This window comes from Vombatus ursinus, unplaced genomic scaffold, assembly GCF_900497805.2.
Source record: "Vombatus ursinus unplaced genomic scaffold, bare-nosed wombat genome assembly UNPS02014793.1, whole genome shotgun sequence".
Taxonomy (NCBI): domain Eukaryota; kingdom Metazoa; phylum Chordata; class Mammalia; order Diprotodontia; family Vombatidae; genus Vombatus; species Vombatus ursinus.
In genome coordinates this window covers 9,159,622-9,180,974 of record NW_020954571.1, presented here as the reverse complement: position 1 = coordinate 9,180,974, position 21,353 = coordinate 9,159,622, and the positions used below count along the sequence as shown (strand labels likewise).

The 21,353-nt window shown below is 45.8% G+C and overlaps 1 protein-coding gene across 1 annotated transcript in view; it reads left to right on the top strand.

The window, feature by feature from the left end:
- HMCN2 (hemicentin 2) overlaps nt 1–21,353 on the top strand; it is a 177,385-nt gene that overhangs the window by 78,852 nt on the left and 77,180 nt on the right. Inside the window, exons 27-40 of the mRNA XM_027869654.1 lie at nt 1,640–1,834; nt 4,819–4,949; nt 5,135–5,282; nt 5,517–5,646; nt 6,902–7,056; nt 7,485–7,763; nt 8,680–8,961; nt 10,416–10,524; nt 11,140–11,309; nt 14,636–14,790; nt 15,508–15,604; nt 15,809–15,904; nt 17,487–17,663; nt 20,588–20,745. Of these exons, the coding sequence (XP_027725455.1) occupies nt 1,640–1,834; nt 4,819–4,949; nt 5,135–5,282; nt 5,517–5,646; nt 6,902–7,056; nt 7,485–7,763; nt 8,680–8,961; nt 10,416–10,524; nt 11,140–11,309; nt 14,636–14,790; nt 15,508–15,604; nt 15,809–15,904; nt 17,487–17,663; nt 20,588–20,745 (2,282 nt within the window). The remainder of the gene's footprint in view (nt 1–1,639; nt 1,835–4,818; nt 4,950–5,134; nt 5,283–5,516; nt 5,647–6,901; nt 7,057–7,484; nt 7,764–8,679; nt 8,962–10,415; nt 10,525–11,139; nt 11,310–14,635; nt 14,791–15,507; nt 15,605–15,808; nt 15,905–17,486; nt 17,664–20,587; nt 20,746–21,353) is intronic.

Sequence of the window (21,353 nt, the reverse complement as noted above, 5' to 3'; positions counted from 1 at the left end):
TGAGGGGGTTGGCTAGGTGATGTCCAGCCCTAAATCTTTGATTCTATAATTAGATCCTCTCTCAAGTTCTTCTCTTGTAGCTCTAAATTGAATGTCTGGGGTTCTAGGCACAAACGTTCAGACCTTAATGAAAGGGAATGGTGTGGGGTGGCATTAGTAAAGTGAGGCCAGCTTAGAGAGAAGCCAGGGAGATGATCTGGGAAGAGAGTTTCATAACTAACCCTTACCCCTACCTCCACAGAATGGGGTATGTCACTGCCTCTCCTCTCCAGGTAGTCCCTCCCAGGGACACTGGGGGACAATGTCAGATTGTCTACCAAGAACAGACTTCCATTGCTGCTGAGATAAATGATAGATGAAACCTGGGCTATTGTTAATACTAATGAGCATTCACAATTAATATGAGCCTTTATGATTAATAATGATCATAAATGATGGTGTGTGAATATGTGATTAGGGCCTGCTGGTGCAGAGCTGTGAATTCTGGGGAGCAGCCAGAGGGATTCAGAAATTAGCAAGAGTTTGGCTGCCTTTGGTTAGAACTGTAGTCAGGAAGACCTGAGTCCCAATCCAAACTCAGATAATTTCTAGCTGAGTGGCCTTGGGTAAGTCACTTAACTTCTGCCGGCCTCAGTAAATGCAACTATAAAATAGGGATAATAATTGCACCTACCTCCATGGGTTGTTGTGAAGGGCAAGTGAGATAATACTCATCAAGTGCTTAGTACAGTGCTGGGCACATAGTAGGTACTTAAGAAGTGCTTATTTCCTTCCTTTTCCCCTTCACTACCATACCCCATGGCAAGCACCATGATTCAATTCATTCATTTGTTCTTTTGGCAAGTGTTTCCTGAGCACCTACTGTGTTTCAGGCACTGTGCTAGGTGATATGGAAGACATGGAGATATTTAGAATATGATCCCTATCTGTTTACAAGTTATCTGGGGACTCAAACAGCACAGCGTACTTCTGAAAAGTTAGACTGCCACAGGACGGTTTCTTTTCTTTTCTTTTCTTTTTTGTTGGTTAGGCAATGAGGTTAAGTGACTTGCCCAGGGTCACACAGCTAGTAAGTTTTATGTGTCTGAGGTCGGATTTGAACCCAGGTCCTTCTGAATCCAGGGCCGGTACTCTATCCACTGTGTCACCTAGCTGCCCCTCCAGGACGGTTTCTGTTACGTCCTAGATGAGTGGTCCAATAAGAAGCCCTACAGGAAAGGGTTCAGGGAGGAGGTGGGACTTCAACTAGAGCCCCGAAGCCTGGATGGCATCAAGACCAGAAGGCAAAATGATCTTGGACTTGGACTCAGAAGAACTGGACTCAATTCTGGTTCTGCCCTCTATGACCTGTGTGAGCCAGGGCTTGCTATTCCCCCTTTTCTGGGCCTCAATTTCTCATCTACAAAATGATGAAGGTGTTGAACTAAATGAGCTGTAAGGTTCCTTCCAATTCTAAATCCTATGATCCTATTAGCTATGAGTAAAAGCTTGGTGGCATTTCAAATCCAGCGAATAAATGCCTACTGGGTGCAAGCAACGTGTTAAGTGCTGCGGAGGGTGGTAGAGGCGTTGAGAAGCCTGGCTCAGCCTGAGCAATAGATTCTGATGACTCCTTTCTCTCCCCTCCCTGTCACCCTAGGGACTCCAAAACCCCGAGTGGTCTGGCGGAAGGGTCTGGCCCCAGAGCCCCTGAGCAGCCATCCAGGCTTGTCAGTATTAAACGAGAGCTCTCTGTTCATTGCTTCAGTCTCATCCCAGGACAGTGGAGACTATGAGTGTCAGGCCACCAATGAGGCCGGCTCAGTGTCAAGGAAAGTCAAGCTGGTGGTTTATGGTAAGAGGGGAACCTGTGAAAGGACATAGAGGGAGGGTGGGCACAGAAGAAGAACCTAGGGGGTCTGGTACAGAGAAAAGACAGTCTTTCCTTTGCCTGGATTGTTGAGGCGGTGGATGGGCTGATAGTGTGTGTAAAAGCTTCAGGTCATTTTGATTTATTTTTGAAATTTTATCTCAAAACTTTTTTTTTTTGCACTTAATAGTATTTTATTTTTTTTTCCAATTACGTGTGAAGATAGTTTTCAACATTCGTTTTTAAAAGATTTTGAGTTCCAATTTTTTCTCCCTCCCTCCCTCCTTTGCCCCCTTCCCCAAGATAGCAAGCAATCTGATGTAAGTTATACATGTACAATCATGTTAAACATATTTCCACATTAGTCATGTTGTGAAAGAAGCATCAGAACAAAAGAGAAAAACCATGAGAAAGAAAAAACAAAAAAAAGTGAAAATAGTATGCTTCAATCTGCATTCAGACTCCATGGATGTGGATTACATTTTCCATCATGAGTCTTTTGGAATTGCTTTGGATCATTGTATTGCTAAAAAGAGCTAAGTCATTCATAGTTGATCATTGTACGATGTTGCTGTTACTGTGTACGTTCTTCTGGTTCTGGTTCTGCTCATTTCGCTCAGCATCAGTTCCTGCAAGTCTTTACAGGTTTTTCTGAAATCTGCCTGCTCATCACTTCTTATAGAACAATAGTATTCCATTACATTATCTTAAAACTTCCACTGATGCTTTTTTTTTTAAAAGAAATCATTACCTGGTTTAGTCCTTCCCTTGGAACAAAGAAAAACAGTGAAACCCAATTGATAAAACATCTCTGTCTGACTGTATGCAGCACTGTGCACCCATAGTTCTCCACCTCTCTACCAAGAGGGGAGAAGTATATTTCATTATCTGTTCCTCAGGTTCGAAAGTGATCTTTGCAGTTCCTCTAACTTCAATAACTTTTTAATGCTGTTTTTCTTTAAATTAGTATAGTCATTGTGGAGATTATTCTCCTGCCTCTACTAACTTGACCCTGCATCTATTCAAGTTAAGTCAGACAAGTGTTTATTAAGTAACTACCATGTGCAGTGCTAAGTGCTGGAGAAACAAGAAAAAGCAATAGCAGTGGCTACTCTCAAGGACCCCCCAGTATAACTGGGGAGATGACATAGAAACAACTACGCACAGACAAGATATGTGGAGGATAATTTGGAGGAAGCATTAAGGGGGACTGAGAAAACTTACAGAAGTGGGGTTTTCATTGAGATTTAAAGGAAGCCAGGAGATGGAGATGAGGAGGAAGAGTGTTCCAGGCATGGAGGGCAGCCAGAGAGAATGCTGGGAGCCAAGGGATGGACTGTCTTGTTTGGGGAATAGCCAGGAGGCCAGTGTCACTGGATCGAAGAGTAAAGTTAGCCCTTCCACATTGCAATTTTCCCCATCGCAGTTTCAATATATCTCAGGTCAGCATAAGAAATTAAATGGGAATTTTTTGGGGAGTTTTGTGGAGGCCACAGACAAGGCACAAAGGCTGGCAGATGACACAGAGCCTATGACCAAATACTTAACCCAAATTTTGCAATAAGGTACTGTACATACCCCATTAAAAGAAAAAGAAAAAAAATCAGTTTCTTCTCTGGTATGAAGGGAGGGCCAAAAATTTTTATGCAGATTTTCCAGGATGTGTGTGGGGGTGCACCCCTAACCCCTGCAATGTGGAAGGATATAACCTATATGGGGAGGGGAGGTATAAGAAAACTGGAAAGGTAGGAAGAGGCCAGGTTATAAAGGGCTTTATAAGCCAAAATGAGGGTTTTCTATTTGATCCTAGAGGTGATAGGAAGCCACTGGAATTGATTGAATAGGGCGATGACATGATCAGACTTGTGCTTCAGGATGATCACTTTATTATTTGTGTGACCTTGGGCAAGTCATTTACCCTGTCAGGGCCTCAGTTTCCTTATCTGTAAAATTATTGGACAGGATGACTCTAAGGTCCCTTCCAGCTCTGAATCTATGATCCTATGAGTCTCCTAGGTTGGACAAGAGTAGTGGAAGGTAGATAAGAGGTTGAGTTCCGTAAGAGTCAGTTCAGGTCAGAGTGAGGGGCATAATAAACATCTTTACTCCCTCCCCTGCCCTCTCCTTCTTTCCTTCCCAGACATTCATTCTTAGCATCCATCAGGTAGGAGAATGGCCAAACTATGATGTATGGATTTAATGGAATACTATTGTGTTATGAGAAAGATAAAAGGGGCCATTAGAAAAACCTGGGAAGACCTGTATGAACTGATATAGGATGAAGTGAGTAGAAGCAGGAGAGCAAATTATACTCTAATTTGTAAAAAATCTCTTTTGAAAGACTTGAGAAATCTGGTCAATGCAGTGGTAAACCATGATTCGAGAGAACCAGTGATGAGGGATGCTGCCTCCTCATAGAGAGACGATGGGCTCAGATGCAGAAGGAGCCACACGTTTTTGGATGTAGCAAATGTGGAAATTTCTTTTGTTTGATTGCATATTGTTTTGATTTTCTTCTTTTTTTCTTCTAAATTGGGAGGTGGCAGGAAGGAGAGGAAATAAATGCTTAATTGAAAAATAAAACACAATAAGCAGGGAAAGAGAGGGGATGCCCGTTATAGAAATACCTCAGTAAGAAGAATACTGGACTTGGAGTTTGAGGACCTTAGGCCTCTCTGAACCTCAGTTTCCTTATCTGTAAAATGAAACTATTAGACCAAAGGAGCTTATTTAGTGTAGACCTAGAGCATGAAGTGACCTCATTCATGGCCTCATTTTACAAATGGGAGATTGACTTTCTCAAAGTCACACAACTAATGATCTCCTGAATCAGGATTTGAATCTGGACCAGAGAAATTTCTACTGTTCTATACTCTTCAGGTCTACTCACTCTCTAGATCCCATGACACCTAAGAAGCCCTAGAGATTCCCTCATTATAAGGCTTAGCCCTGCGCTTCCTCTTTCTCAGTGCCCCCTCACATCCGGGAAGATGAACGGAGAGTCAATGTGTCCGCCATGGCTGGCAAGCCCTTGACTCTGGACTGTGATGTGAGCGGCTTTCCTACCCCTGCTATCACCTGGTACAAGGATGGTCAGCCAGTGAGTATTCCCTAGCACCAAGGGGCCTCAGGTGGAGAGGGTCTGGGCCTGGCTCCAGAGTGATGGGGGAAGGAGGTGGGGTGTGAGGCCAGAATGAGGGTCAATGAGAAAAGAGTTCCTGAAATCATGGCATGGGGTGCAGCCATTCTCTTGGGTCTCAGGTCCTCCTTAATGTCCCTGCCCAGGCATCTGAGGACAGCAGACATCACATCCCAGATGGTGCTCAGTCCCTCCACTTCCCCCAAATCCAGAAGAGTGACTCGGGCCTCTATACCTGCCAAGCTGTGAACCGAGCCGGGGTGGCTCAGAAGGATGTTAATCTCCTTGTGCTGAGTGAGTGATCTCTCTCAGCCTCCTTAGCTCCATGCTGGGAGACTTTGGGGATGCCCATAGCTCTGCCTTTTCCATCCTTTTTTTCTGGGCCCAGGTGGGGTGCAGGTACGCTCTCATTATCCTCAACTTGATGGGTAGTGACTAAGAGACTCAGCCCATTCTCCTCATCCCTACCCCCACCTCACCCCCACCCTACCTCCCACGTCACTGCCTCCCTTTCCCTCTGTTTCCCAGTCCCACCTTCAGTCCATGGAGCAGGGACAGCAGCTCAGGAGGTGTCAAGTCTGGCTGGCCTGGAGGTAGAGCTGCAGTGCCGTACTTCAGGGGTGCCCCTGCCCCAGGTGGAATGGACCAAGGATGGGCAGTAAGTGACTCAGAGTCCTGACTCAGTATGCTTTACACTGCTCCACATTCTAAGCTCTCTCTGAAGCCTAGGAAGCCCTCTGAAGCCTAGGGGAGTCTGCAGGTGGCAGGCTTAGCCCCGTGCTTTCCTCTTAGAAGGTCTGTTTGATATGTGGGCCTCAATGTTCTCTCCTCCTGATGCCTTCTCTAGTGTGGGTCTGACATCCACATTTGGCTGTTGGATGCAGAGTCTGATGGGAACTTCCCAGATTGTCAGTGTGGTGACCTGGGGTGTGGTGAAGATGGTCAGGGGTGATTCTGAGAAGAAAATTGAGACCGTGTTAGATACTTGGCATGTTCCATCCATCCTGAGGTTCCGAAAATGCCCTGCTGCAGCCCCACTCTCTGCTTAAGGTGCATTAGACCAAATGTTCCCTCACTCTTGGTGAATCATTCAACAAGCCTTTGCATAGAGTGTGTCCCTAATAATATCTTCTGCTGGAAACCTGAGCACAAAGATTCTGCTTAGTGGTGAGAGAGGGCTCTCTCCTATAAAACAGTTAAGAAACTGTGCAAGACAGTGTTTGCTTAAGGGTCAAGTGACTGGTACCAAAGGTAAATTCTACAAGAAGGTTTCAGAGGAAAGAAAGATGCCTGTGGGCTGGGGTAATCAAAGAAGATTTCATTGAGCAAGTAGGATTTGTAACTGGTCCTTGAAGGCCTTGAATAGAATTTGGACAGGGGAGAAGAGGAAGAGGAAGAGGTGGGCACTCCAGGTAGTAGGGAACACAGAGGCAGGAAAGTGCAAAGCATATTTGGCAGTGGGTTTAGGGGAACACTGGGTGAGGAGTCTAGAAGGTCATGCTTGGGCCAAGTTGCAAAGGGGTTTCTAAATGTCAGGCCCAGGAGTCTGAACTTAATCTAATAGGTAATGACAGACCTATTGCTCACCACTGATGGGGGAGATGTCTAATCCTCTAACTTCCTGGACTTCAGCCCAGGGCTTAGGTGTCAGTCTCCTTAGCAGAAAGAGCAGTAGATTTGGAATCAGAGGACCCAGGTTCAAATCCCTTCTCTTCTACTTAGTACCAATATGACCAGTTATTACTAACCTTTGTGGGTTTCTGATTGCTTATCTGTAAAATGAGGTGTTTGGGACCAGATGAACTCTAAACTCCTTTTCAGCTCAAAATCTGTGATTCTGTGATTCTTGTCCAGCCTCTTTCTCTACCTTGTTCCTGGGCCTCAATATTGTCTTCCACTGATGCTTTCCCTAGGCCTGTACCCCAAGGCGACCCTCATATTCAGCTCCTAGAGGATGGGCAGGTTATCAGGATCCCCAACAGCCACCTGGGGGATGAGGGTCATTATCAGTGTGTGGCCTTCAGCCCAGCTGGCCAGCAGGCCAAGGATTTCCAGCTCAGCATTCATAGTAAGTATCTTTGCCACTTTCTTATCTACCCCCATCACGAGTGGCATAGCGCAGAAATCATACCACTTGGTGTTGGGCACCTGCTTCGGGGCCAGGGACTAGCCCCTCAGGCCACACTGGTAAGAGGTCCTGGAAGCTAGCCCTTCCCTGGCTTGGAGGGTGGTTGCCTATAGGTTACATCCCAAGTGGAGTGAGGGGAGTGGGGGGTAGGGAAAATGAAGCCCATCAGCATCTTGTTGCACGTTGGCCTGGTCACTGCTTTGGCATGCTTCTTATGTTGGCATCACCCCCCCATGTCACATCTGCCATGCCTGTTTGGCTCTTAGCACTGCTATCAATCTGCCACTCTAGAACAAACAGCCCTGGCTGCCCTCCAGGTGCATGTCACAGCTCTCTATGACCTGGGCCTCCCTCTGTCCCCCTCTCAGCACCCCCTACCATCTGGGGCTCCAATGAGACAGGCGAGGTGGCCGTCATGGAAGACCATGTGGTCCGCCTTCAGTGTGATGCCCGTGGTGTCCCCACCCCTACCATCACCTGGTTCAAAGATGGGGACCCTCTCCATGCCGGCACCCAGGTGGCTTATGCCAAAGGGGGGCGGCACTTACAGCTGGGGAAGGCCCAGGTCTCAGACTCTGGGCTGTACACCTGCCAGGCCGGCAATGCAGCAGGAATAACTGAGAAAGCTGTGAGGCTGAATGTCTATGGTGAGCTGACTCCCAGGGAGGGTGGGGAGAGAAAATGGAAGCAGGGTGGGCAGGGGCAAGAGCAGGGAGGACCAGAGTCAGGAGCAGGAAGTTTGCTCTGAGGCGTGGCCCTCTAAGCCTATCTTCTCAGCCTAGAGCGGGGGTTCCAGTATCTGTCACCCCCTTGTGCCCTCATCACCCTGAGCTTGCTCTGTGGGGAGCAGCTGTGGGTCTGTGGGATGGAGTGGGATCAGACCACAGGGACCCATGTGGGTGGACCTGGGGGCCCTCTGTGAACTTTGGAAGAGTAAGGTGTCCTATTTCACTCACTGGGGAATACACTTAGAGAACCCGTTCTTTCTAAGAGGTGGAATAGGCTGGAAATTCATTAGGCTCAAGAAAGATTCTGATGAGCTCCTGGCAGACTAGTCTACAGGGCGTTGTTAAAGAAAGCTGGGGTCTTTGTGGGCCGTCCCTGACCCTGGAAATTGACGTCAGCTCCAAGGTCAGCTGCCTTCAGCTTGTTCCCAGGGTCCCACAGCATGCTCGGGGCAGGACCGGTTGGCTCTGCTTTGATCTTCCAAGGTCCTTCTTTGGAAGTAAAATGAATTTAAATTTTGTCTCTTCTTGGTTTTGCCAATATTGGTTCCCTGCTGCCAGAGTGAGGAATTTAGGCATCTTTACCTCCTCTCTTCCCTCTCCTCTCTTCCTTCCCAGATATGTGCTTTTTCTCTGTCCTTAAGACTGGGCATGAGTAGTGATATCCTTGACATTAGCAGATCTGAGCAGTCCTATTCCACTAACCATGGATTGGTCCACGGGTAGAGATGTAAGGTCCCTTGCCTAACATTCCAAGACCCCAGAGGGGAAAGGGGATGAGATACCTCTTTCTTGCTCTGAGAACCTCCTTGCAGTGAATCCCTCATTTCTTCTCCAGTTCCACCCACCATTGAGGGTGCTGATGGAGGCCCACTGGTGGTAAAGGCAGTGGCTGGGAGGCCCCTGGCCCTGGGGTGCTCAGCGAGTGGCCATCCACCACCCACCCTCACATGGCACCAGGATGGGAACCCATTGACAGAGAGCAGTGGGACATGGCTCCAGGAGGGGGGACGAGTGCTGAGGCTGGAGAGTGTGACAGAGGCAGCTTCAGGGCACTATAGCTGTTTGGCCAATAGCCTTGCTGGGGAGACAATGCTCCATTACCTGGTGGAGGTGCAAGGTGAGTGGTTCCACCCAGGGGGCTGGAGTGTGGGTCCAGGACACTGAGATCATTGTTATCAGGACATCCATCCCCACTGATCTTTTATGGGATACCGGGGGCCTTTGGGGAAGGTGCCACCTTGGGGAATGCTCAGGTAGTACCCACAGGGAACTCAGATTAATTGTTATTGATTAATTAATTGATTGATTGTCATTGTCAAATTGTCATTTTTTCCTTCATTCTCATTCATTTGTTCCAAGAAGCATAATGTAGTAGAAAAAGTACTGCACTTGAAGTCAAGAGACTCATGTGCAAATCCTGGCTCCAATTAGATCTGTAATCCTAGACAAATCACTTGCCCCCTCTGAGTCTTGGTTTCCTCATCAATGTAATGGGAATAATAATACTATCTATCTTACAGAGTTATGGGAAAATTGTTAAATAAGTGCAAGGTTATTGTTTACTCATTCAACAAGAGCTAGTTAAGTACCTAGCATACATCCTGCAGAGTTCTGGACTCTGTGAGTGTGCTGGGGAGGGTGCAGGGGATATAATAGGGGAGATGAGAATTGGCCTTATTTCTTACACATGCACAACACTTTCTATTCCTCCAAACATTTTCCTAGCCAGTATTTCATTTGATCAATCAATGGTATTTATTAATACCTCTGTGCCAGACACTGTGCACATAGGATACAAGTACAAAGAATGAAACAAGCCCTATTTGCAAGGATCTTAATGTCTTCATAGCATTCCTCTGTGGTAGGTTTGTTTTTGTTTTTGTCCAGCCCTGTGGTTTCATTGGTTTAGGGAACTCCCAGCAAGGAAACCCCCTCTACCAATGCTGATCAGTAACTTCAGATTGTAGAGAGGTGCCTGGAGAACTTTCTCAGGGTCGCAAAGGCAAGATGTGTCAGAGATGGAACTTGGATCCAGGGCTCCCTGATTCCGAGGCCAGCTCTCTATCCACTACCCATGATGAGTAGGGATGTTATTATCCCTATTTAACTCAGACTCAGACTTAGGTAAAGTGTTTGCCTAAGGTCATGCTCTGGAACCAGGACCCCAACTTGGGTCTCCTGACTCCCAGTTCAGTGACGTTTCACCCTCACCACAGAGTGGTTGATGTGCCCCTGTCCTTAAGGACGGTGAGATGCATGCTTTAGAATAAACTATGCAGCGAATGCAAATAGAAATGGAGCCACTAAATAGTACATAAGGATCCCTGCTGGCCTCATGTGGACTTAGAAAACCACATATTAACATTATCTATGTTCTGTTTTTTAAATCTTTTTTTATTTTGTTAAATATTTTCCAATTATGTTTTAATCTGGTTCTGGCCACACTTGGAGTCTTGTGGCCACCTGGTGTTTGACACCTCTAAGCTACAGAACGGCCGATAGGAAGTGACTGGGGGGTGGGAGGGAGGGGTCAGCTGACACCATTCACCTGACTGTATGTCTTGTCCCCAGTACCCCCTCAGCTTCTGGTAGGAGAAGGCTCAGGACAGGTGACTACTGTCAAGGGACACTCCTTGGAGCTTCCCTGTCAGGCCACAGGCTCCCCGACTCCAATTGTACAGTATGTATGGGGGGTGACACGTTGCAAATGGAAGGGAATTTGTACCTCCTGAGTGTCAGGGATGTATTTTCCCTAAGATTGCCCTCCTGGACTCAGCAGGTACAGAGCTGAGGAGTCTCCACGGAGAGCTATCTCTGTGTTCCCCTATGCCATGAGGTTGGGAAGGGCCTAATGGTTACCCCTGGTCAAAGCAAGAAGGGAGGCAGAGAACTGGCCAGTAACCAAATTATACTGGAGGATGAAACCCTGAAAGTTTACCCAAGGGGCCTTGGGTCCTGACTGCCTAGTAGGGTACCAAGGGTACCAAGATGCTCCTCTGCTGTTCCAATTAGGTGGCACAATGGTTAGAGTATTGGCTCTGGAATCAGGAGGACCTGAGTTCAAATCTCACTTCAGATACTTATTAGTTGTATGACTCTGGGCAAGTCCCTTAACCTTTCTCTGCCTCTGTTTCCTTATCTGTAAAATGGGGAGATTAACAGGACCTCCCTCACAGTGAGGATCAAATAACATAACATATAAAGTATTTTGCAAACCTTACCTCCCTATATAAATGCTAGTTATTGTTTTTACTTCCTGCTCCTCACCCTCCCACTCTGAAACATGGATTCTCAGATGGCTGCGGAGTGGTCGGCCTGCGGGAGAGTTTGCTGGTGTGGACGTGTCCACAGATGGGGCCATGCTACGGATTGACCACGTGGAGCCACACCACAGTGGGCTCTTCGCCTGCCAGGCCATCAACGAGGCTGGCACCGCTGGGGCTGAGGTGGAGGTGTTGGTACATGGTGAGCATGGGGGCTGTTTCAGTCTCTGAATGAGAGACCAGAGAGGCCTGGTGGGAGAGAGATGGGGGCGCTCCACCGGAGACTCATGGATGTGTCTTGGCCCTACCTGCCATGGGGGCCAAGGTAGGGGTTGTTTGGTCACCCTCCTGGTGATCCATTTCATTGAGGGCCAGCCCAGGGAATGGAATGGGGTAGATAGTTCTGAGGGAGATGTTTTTGGACTATCTTTCCATAAATAAAGAATGGGTTTAAAGGGTTTAGTCTGTACTGATTTCAGGAAAGAAAAGACTCATCCCTGGTGCTCCTCCAGCACCTCAGAGTCCTTTTCATTGTTTCATTTAATCTTTATAATACTCCTATGAACACTCCCACTTTGCAAATGAAACTGATGCACAGAGAAAAAAATGACTTGCCCCAGAGCATCCAGTGAGATGGGGGGTGGGGAGAGGCAGGGAGCCACTAGAAGGATTGAGGTCTCCTGACTTTCAGGCTAGTGCTTTTCTTCTCTATCATAGTGTAGTGTACTGAGCAGGACAGAGTCAGGATAATGGGAATAAAATATGTATATTAACTGTCTCCCAGGGCTACTGTGAAGAAGTTGCTTTGGAAACCTTAAAAATCTTTTAGAAGCATGAGTCAGTCAGTAAACACTTTTTAAGTGTGTCCTATGTACTGGGCACTGAGCTAAGTGCTGGGGATACAAAAAGAGGCTAAAGACAGTCCCTACCCTCAAAGAGCTTATAGTCTAATTGAGGAGACAAATAGGTACAAATAAGCTATGTACAGGATAAATAGGAAATAATTAGCAGAGGGAGGGCACTAGAATTAAGAGGGGTTGGGAAAGGCTTCCTGTAGAAGATGGAATTTTAGTTGGGACCTAAAGGAAGCTAGGGAGGTCAGTTGGTGGAGAGATGAGAAGGGAGCGCATTCCAGAGAAAATGCCTGGGTTTGGAAGTCAGAGTGTCTTGTTCACGGAACAGCAAGTAGGCAACTGTTGCTGGATTGAAGAGAACAAGGCAGGAAGTGTAAGAAGACTGGAAGATAGAAGGGGGCTAGGCTATAAAGAGAATTTTGTGTTTGATCCTGGAAGTGATAGGGAACCATTAGAGTTTCTTGCCAGTGGAGGGAGGCAGGGCTGTGTGAAGTGGTGGGACTTGCGTTTTAGGAAAATCACTTTGGTGGCTGAATTGAAGGCAGGCAGGCCAATCACTGGAAGGTTATTGCAATAGTCCAGGCTTGAGGTGATGAGACCATGCACCAGGGTAGTGGCAATGTCAGAGGAGAGAAGGGGGCATATTGCAGATGTAAGGTGAAATCAAGAGGCCTTGGCAGATTGGATATAGGGAGTGAGAGATAGTGAGGACTGCTGGATGATACCTAGGTTGTGAGCCTGAGGTACTGAGAGGATGGTCTCAACATCACAATAATAGGGAAGGTTTAGGGAGAAATAATGAGTTTGGTTTTGGACATGTTGAGTTTAAGATTGTCAGTCATTACTGAGTGCGTTCTAAGAAAGACAAACAAAATTAGGCTGCATGTGAATGTTTATTTCTCTCAAAGCTGGTAGAACATGCATATAGAGATATGCACGGGAGTTCACTGTGGAAAATGAGCCCCAGGATAGATAGACAAAGGGGACCTTATATCTTCAGAGTAATTCCCTCTCACCCCATCTCCCTTCCTTGCACAGGATGCCTGTGTTGGCCAAAATTATAGTCTCCATATGTGTTAACCATAATAAGAGAAAGAGATTTCTTAATTGGATAGATTGGAAATACAATAAGATGAGAGAATGTCAAGGTTTTCAACTGAAATTATAGATCTAGGATGTCTGTGTTATTCTATCACTAACATGACTATATATATAGAATAACGTAGTATAACATGCATCCATAAAATACCAAAATAAGAAAAAGTTTCATTATTCAAGACAGTGTCTGGTTCAAGGTGCTGTGTCCTAGACAGTCATAAACAGAAGAATACTCCTGATCAGCATCATCTGGCCTTATAGTTGCTGACACAGGAAGGGGCATTTTGGGTTCATTCAGAGAGCAAAGCAAAGCATGTCTGTTATGCCACAGCATGTAAAACATTATGGTAGTTTAAGCTCAGAGTGGGCCTAAATGTCTTTCTCCTGATTGGCCAATCCAGGTTTTAGGCCTTTTTCAGGTCTTGGGGGTTCAAAATGGTTTGGGGGGGCTCACAGATGTCTACTGAACATCTGGTTTGAGATGTCTGAAAGACAGTTGGAGATGCAAGAATGGACATCAGCAGACAATTTGGGGCAGGTTGGGTATCCCTATGTGAAAATCAGTAGCATAGAGATGGTAACTAAATCCATTGGGAGTGGATAAAATCACCAAGTGAAGTAATATAGAAGAGAAAAAGAAGAGGGCCCAGGACTTCATCCTTGAGAGACATCTATGGGGTTAGAGATTCTAATCTGGATGAAGATCCAGCAAAAGAAGCAGAGGAGCGGTCAGATAGGTAGGAGGAGACACAGGGAGAGTGAAGTCCTGAAAACCCAGAGTGAAGAGGATATCAAGGAGGAGAGGGGGATAACCATGTCAAAGTCTGCAGAGAGGTCAAGGAGAACGAGGTTTGAGAAAAGGCCATTGGATTTGGCAGTAGTAACTTTGGAGAGAGCAGTTTGTGTGGAATGATAAAGTCAGAAGGCTGATTGTAAGAAAGTGAGAGGAGAGGAAATGGAGGCACCTATTGTAAGAAGCCTTTTCAAGGACTTTAGCCACAAGAGGAGAAGAGATGTAGGAGGATACTTAGTGGAGATGGAGGAGGTGTTTTTTTTTTTTTTTTCAGAATGAGGGATATGTGGGCATGTTTCTAGGCAGTAGAGAATGGGCCAGTAGAAAGGGAGAGATAAACGAGAGAGTAGGAATGACCAAAGGGATAGTCTGGTGGAAGAGATGAGATGGGATGAGATCACGTGAGCAGGTACAGGGGATAGCTTTGGTAAGGAGTAAGGCCACCTCATCATATGAGACAGGGATGAAGGAGGAGAGATTGGCAGAAGGCATCTGAGTGAAGGGAGATGAGGAAGAGGGGAGAAGAGGGACAGCATGGCAAATGGCTCCAATTTCTTTTTTCTGTAAAATGAGGCAAAGTTCTCCATTGTGAGGTCGGGAGGAAGAGGAGCCATGGGAAGTTTGAGGAGGAGTGAAAAGGTCTGGAAGGGCTGCCGTGGGGAGTGGGACGATAAGTTGAGCAGGGAGGACTGTGGGTCCACCCAGGGCAGGGTCTCTGGGTGACTGCGCCCCCTCCAGTGCCTCTCTGAACTTTTGCCTTTGTCTTCTCTCTTCCTGGTGCAGAGCATCCATCAGTGACCATCCTCCAGGGTGAGAACCTCACAGCCCCTTTTCTCCAGCCAGTGAGGATCCAGTGTGTGGCAGCCGGGATGCCTGTGCCAAGCCTCAGCTGGTGGAAGAATGGGGCTTCTCTGGTGACCACGGGGGGCAGCTTGCAGGTAGGCTCCAGGGTTCCTGAGGCTGGGCATCTCAGATGCCAAGGAGGCTTAGAGTAGCTATCTGGGCTCCTGGCCCTGCTTCAGACCCACTGGTGGGATGGAGAGGCTTGAGTAAGCCCGAGGCTAGGGAATGAACAGCAGGTGTTGGAGGTGACTTCAGCCAGGGGGCAGTGCCACTTTGTGTACCTATCTTGGGTGGGATGGGATGGCCCTAGCCTCATGCTGGGGAATGGGAAATCAGTGTGGTATAGTTAAAAGAGCACTGGCTGTGGAGTAGGAGGACCTAGGTTCAAATCCTAGCATTGGTGATTATAGCTGTGTGACCTTGGGCCAATTTCTTAACCTCTCTGGGCTTCATATTTCTCATCTGTTTAAAAAAAAAGGCTGGGGTAGACTGGTCTCTGAGGTTCCTTCTAGCTCTTTATCTCAGCACTATGCTCTTGTGTTTCATTGTATAACTCACACCTATCTGGCTCCCTCCCGTGGGGATTGTTGTTCAGGGCAGGCTCTTGGGAGTCAGGATGGAGCTGACTCCGGGGTAGAGAATAACTCATCAGATCTCAGCTTCTGCCTCCTGACCGGCTGCACCAGCACAGAGCCTGGCCCCACACAGGCACTATCCCCCTAGACTGGGTCACAGAAGAGCCAAGCTGAGCTGGCATTGTCAGGGATGGCCACAGAGGGAAGTGCCCCCTCCCAGTCTATTTTTTCTTTTAGATTGAGAAAGTAGATCTGAGGGATGAAGGCATCTATACCTGCATGGCTACCAACCTGGCTGGAGAAGCCAAGAGGGATGTGTTGCTGAAGGTGTTGGGTGAGGAACTAGGGAGTAGGGAGCTTCACTCCCTGCCGCTGACCTCTGGGCAAGAAGCCAACTAACCCAAGGGAGGTCTTGGGAAATCCTGGGTTCCTGGGGTTAATGGGAGTCTGGAGTGGGCCACGGGTGTGCATGGGTAGGGGGACTGAGAAATAGTGCCTATGCTTGGCTGGGTGGGGTTCTCACCTTATCTTTTCCTAGTGCCCCCCAACATTGAGCCAGGCCTAGTAAATAAGGCCGTGCTGGAGAATACCTCAGCATCCTTGGAGTGCCTGGCATCAGGAGTCCCTACTCCCAGTAAGACAACCTTTTCTGAATTCCTTGCCCAGGCAACCCCATGTCCTCATTAGCTGCATCTTCCTGCCTGCTCTATGAGATTCCTTTGCATTCCATAAAATGAAAAGCGATGTGGCACAGTGTTGAGTGATGGATGTGCTGTTAGAAGACCTGGGGTTTAATCCTGGTTTTGCTCCCTACAAGCTGTGTGATTTTGGGCAATCACCTAACTTCTCTGGGCCCTAGGTTTGTTGTTGTTCCTTCGTTTCAGTTGTGTCTGACTCTGTGTGGCTCCATTTGGGGTTTTCTTGGCAAAGGTGCTGGAGTGGTTTGCCATTACCTTCTCTAGCTCATTTTATAGATGAGGCAAACTGAGGCAAACAGGGTTAAGTGACTTGCCCAGGGTCACACAGCCATTAAATATGTGAAGCTGGATTTGAACTCAGGTCTTCCTGACTCCAGGACTAGCACTCTATCCACTGTGCTACCTAGCTGCCCAAGCTAACGTAGCTTATCGTCTCCAAAGTGAGGGTGCTGGACTGGGTGGTCTCTGAGGTCTCATCTAGCTTGAAATCTATGATCCTTTGAACCCTGGTGAACTTTAACCTCTCTTTAGTTAAGGTGAGAGTGCATCAGAAAATGCATCCTGGCACATTGAAATGACTTAGGACCTTAAGCCCAAATCTGAGATGTCTCCATTCTGAGATGTGGGTCGATGAGGGCCTGTCCTAGCGTTGAGGACTAGACTACGTGACCTTCTTGTACCCTCATTTTATTGGTTTTGTTATGCAGACTAGTAGTAGGAAAGTTAGAGAAAAAGATGTGGGATGAAGGTAGAGATGCAGAAACCAGGAGTTAATCCTGAGGATAGAAGCCAAGGAATCCTGATGAAGCCACAGAGAGCTATATTTAGGACCGATGGGATGTCCTTTGGAATTTTTTACCCAGAAAGGTGGTATTGGCTGAAAATATAAAGACTCAAAGAAGCTTTAGATAAATTCTTGAAGATTGATTCATCCACGACAGGCTATTGAAGGAAGCTTGGGGATTGGGAGGGTATGTCCCTAATTTATCAGTTTGATGCCAACTATGGCCTTGCCCAAATTGTCCCTGGTGGTCCCATCAAAGACATACTTCCATACTTGGAAGAATGTGGCATGCCATGAGTTGATATACTCATGGGGTTAGATAAAGCACTATAGAAATGTGAATTTTTATTTCCATGGGTCCATGCAGTTCAGGATATCTACTGTTTATAGGATCACTAATTAACACTAGAAGGGATCTTAGAGGCCAGCACCCTCTTATTTAACAGATGAAGAAAGTGAAGCCCCTCTGTGTGAAGTAATTCGCCTAAGGTCCCAGAGCCTGTAGGTATTTAAGATAAGATTCAGACCCAAGTCCAGGACTCTACTTGCTACATCACCTTGCCTCTTCTTGGGTTACAAATTCTCTTCCATGTATGTCATCCTTCCTAGAGGTACATTTCCATCCATGAATTTATGGAATAATTCTGTCTTCAGAATTACTCTCTATTTCTCTGACCAGCCCGCCCACCTCCTGAGAAGACTGATCTGGACTTTTTTGCTGCTCTCTTTCTCAGGAATATCATGGTACAGGGGCCGCCAGCCTATCTCTCCTAAGCCTGGCGTGATGGTGTCAGCTGATGGGAGGGTTCTTCGGATCAAGCGTGCCCAGCTCTCAGATGCAGGAAGTTACCGGTGTGTGGCATCCAATGTGGCTGGCAGCAGTGAGCTGAAATTTGGCCTTCGGGTTAATGGTGAGGAGGCTTTGTGGCAGAGGATGCCTTGACTTGGGAAGTTCTTGATTCTAGGAAAAACACAGCCCTTTAGAGGAGACAGTGTCCTTGATCAAGGGGCTACTCTAGAGGCTCTATGCCTTATCCTAAAGAACTGAGCTTCCTGACTATTCCTTGCTTGAGGCAAATTGTCTATGGTATAAATCAGAGGTGTCAAACTCTCCACCCCCACACACTCCAAAGTGTGGCTGAACCTGATCAAAATGTAATTAGAAAATATTTTAAAAAATAAATAAAAATATAACAAAATATAGATAATGTTAAAATGTAGTTTTCTAAGTCAATATGTGGCCTGTGGGGATTCTTATGTGTGGCTTGGATGCCCTCATTTTTATTTCAATTTGACACCACTTACTAAAGTTTTCCTTACTACCTATGAGAGCCCATGCCTGTTGAGTTCTACTTATAGCTACCTCATCCAAACCTTTCAACTCAATCCAGGTATATCTGTTCATCAGTTTGTGAAGCAACAAATGTCTGCTTGGCTAGTAATAACAGCCAACAATCATTAAATGCCTCATATGCACAAAGCTCTGTGCTAGGTCCTGAGGAGATGCAGAGTTTATATGATATGGTCCCTACCCTCGTGGAGATTGTAGGCAAGCAGGGAAGTAAAATCCCAACACAAATTCAAAAATAAGGGGTAAGAAAGAGAGATGCACTAGGAGAAGCAAGATGAGAGGTGAAATGTAGGAAATTTTCTCACACATAAAAGAGGCCTGCAAGGAAGAGTTTTTATAGTAAAGGGAGACATGAGGAAGTGACAGGTACTGATTGAATCTCACTCACATTGGAATTGGTTCAAAGAGGGAAGAATATATATGTACACAGTGGTGTGTAGAAAGCTTTTTTACCCAGCAGGGAAAGAGGTGAGGAAGGGGATAAGAGATAGGGAGGGGATGATAAAAAGGGAGGGTGAATTAAAGGAGGCAGTGATCAGAAGCAAAACAGATTTTTGAGGAGAGAATGGGCTAAAAAAGAGAGAGAAGAAGAAAAAATAGAAGAAAATAGGCTGGAGGGAAGTACATACTTGGTAATCGTAACTGTGAATGTGAATGAGATGATCTCACCCATAAAAGAAAATAGATAGTACAATAGATTAACAAGAGATGCACTTGAAACAGAAAGACACACACAGAGTTAAAATAAAGGGCTGGAGCAAAATCTATTTTGCTTTAACTGAAGTAAAAAAGGCAGGGATAACAATCGTGATCTCAGGCAAAGCAAAAGCAAAAATAGACTTAATTAAAAGGGATAATCAGGGAAACTATATTTTGCTGAAAGGTACTATAGACAATAAAGTAATATAAAAAAATTTACAGCAAGTTTCTCTGATAAAGGCCTCATTTCTCAAATATATAGGGAAATGAGTCAAATTTCTAAAAATAAGAGCCATTCCCCAGCTGATAAATGGTCAAAAGATATGAACAGGTAGTTGTCAAAAGAAGAAATCAAAGAAATCTATAATTGTATGAAAAATGCTATAAATCACAATTGATTAGAGAAATGCAAATTAAAACAACTCTGAAGTACCACTTCACACCTATCAGAAATGACAAATGCTGGAGGGGATGAGAGAAAATAGGTAAACTAATCAACTGTTCCAACCATTTTGGAGAACTATTTGGAACTATGCCCAAAGGGTTATAAAACTGCATATCCTTAGACCCAGTAATACCACTACTAGGTCTATATCCCAGAGAGATCAAAGGAAAAGGAATAAGATCTATATGTACAAAAATATTTATAGCAGCCCTTTTTGTGGTGGCAAAGAATTGGAAATTAAAGGAATGCTCATCAATTGATGTATGGCTGAACAAGTTGTGGCATGTGATTGTGATATGGTAGTACTGTTCCATAAGAAATGATGAAGGGGGTGGTTTAAAAAACAGCAATATGGCCATACTTACATGAACTGATGCAAAGTGAAGTGAGAAGAATTGGGAGATCATTGTGCACAGTAAAAGCAATGTTGTAATGATGATCGGCTGTGAAAGACGTGGCTACACTGATCAATGCAATGATCCAAGACAATTCCAAAGGATTCAACATGAAAAATTACTATCCATCTCCAGAGAGACAATTGATGAGCTCTGAGTACAAATTAAAGTACAATTTTCTTGCTTTTTATTTTTGGTGATATGACTAATATGGAAATATATTTTGCATGATTTCACATGTACAATTGATATCATTTTGTTTGCCTTCTCAGTGAGTGGGGGGAGAATAGGAGGGAGGGAGAGAATTTGGAACTCAGTTTAAAAAGAAAAGAACATTAAAAATAAATAAATAATAAAGTTAAAAAATGCAGAATAAAAGAAATATTAAATGCACCCATTTCAGACTATAATGTAATAAAAATTATATGCAACAAGCACATTAAAGGGTTACCAAACAAAATATTATGTTCAGTTCAAAAGGGAAAGTTATTATCAACCAGGAAATCAAGGGGAGGCTTCATGGAGCAGATGGCATGAAAGATGAATAGAATTTCAGTAAATAAATAGAATGAGGGAGGATACCCTAAGCATTGGAAACAGCACAAAGTCACAGAGATCATAGGGTTATAGATTTAGAGATGGAAGAAGTTGTCAAATACAACTTCCTAATTTTACAGATAAGGAAACTGAGATACAGAAAGATTAAATGACTTGTAGCTGGTGAGTATTTAAGGCAAGATTTGAACCCAGGTCTTCTGGAGTTGAACTGTCTCTCCTCTTCATCATGCTGCCTTTTAGTGGGGGTAGGTCAGATTAGTGGTATTTTTCTGTATCCATTCAACGGCAGGTCCTTCACACACAGGCCCAGGGCTTTTCCCCTTCTCCTGTGGCCTCTACCCCCCACCCCCATTGTAAGGAGCTCAGTCTGTGTCTTTTGCTTTGCAGTGCCTCCTCGAATCACATTGGCTCCCAGTCTCCCTGGTCCTGTGCTCTTGAACGAGCCAGTGAGGCTGATGTGTAATGCCACTGGAGCCCCCAACCCCACACTGATGTGGCTGAAAGATGGCAACCCTGTGTCAGCCACAGGGACCTCCGGCCTCCAGGTCTGTGCAATTGGGACAAAGAGTTAAGGTCTCACAGCTCACAGCTAGAGATACCCCTCCCTCTCAGATAGGAGACACCAAGCCAGTGGGATCTTCATTTCTAGGGAGTAAGGGAGGTGGGTTTAAGGCATCCTGTGGTTTGCTAAGGAATATGGGACAGAAAACTTTAGAGGTGATGGGTTCCCCTTAGAGGTCTTCAAGCAGATACTGGATGACGACTTGCGGGTATGCCATAGAAGAGTTTCCTTTTGTGTCTAGGTTGTAGTAGATGACCACTGAAGCGCCTTCTAATTCTCAAACTCTGGGATTTTGGATCACAGAATCAAAAACTGAGAACTAGAAGGGATCTTAAGTCAAACCCCCTCCTTTCACAGATGAGGAAAATAAGATCTAGAGGCTTTAAGGGACTTGCCCGAGGTTACACAGGGAGTGACAGAGGGGATGGAGGGGACACTGAGATTTTTTTGAGTGAGAGCCATATCTTGGGCTCAAGATAATTGCCTGCTGCCAGGTGGTTGTCATTTAAGAGCAGAGAGACGGAGGGGTGGATGTAGGTTTGCCAACAGTGCTGTGTGTTTGCAGGGAACCTTCCATTCTCTCAGATAATC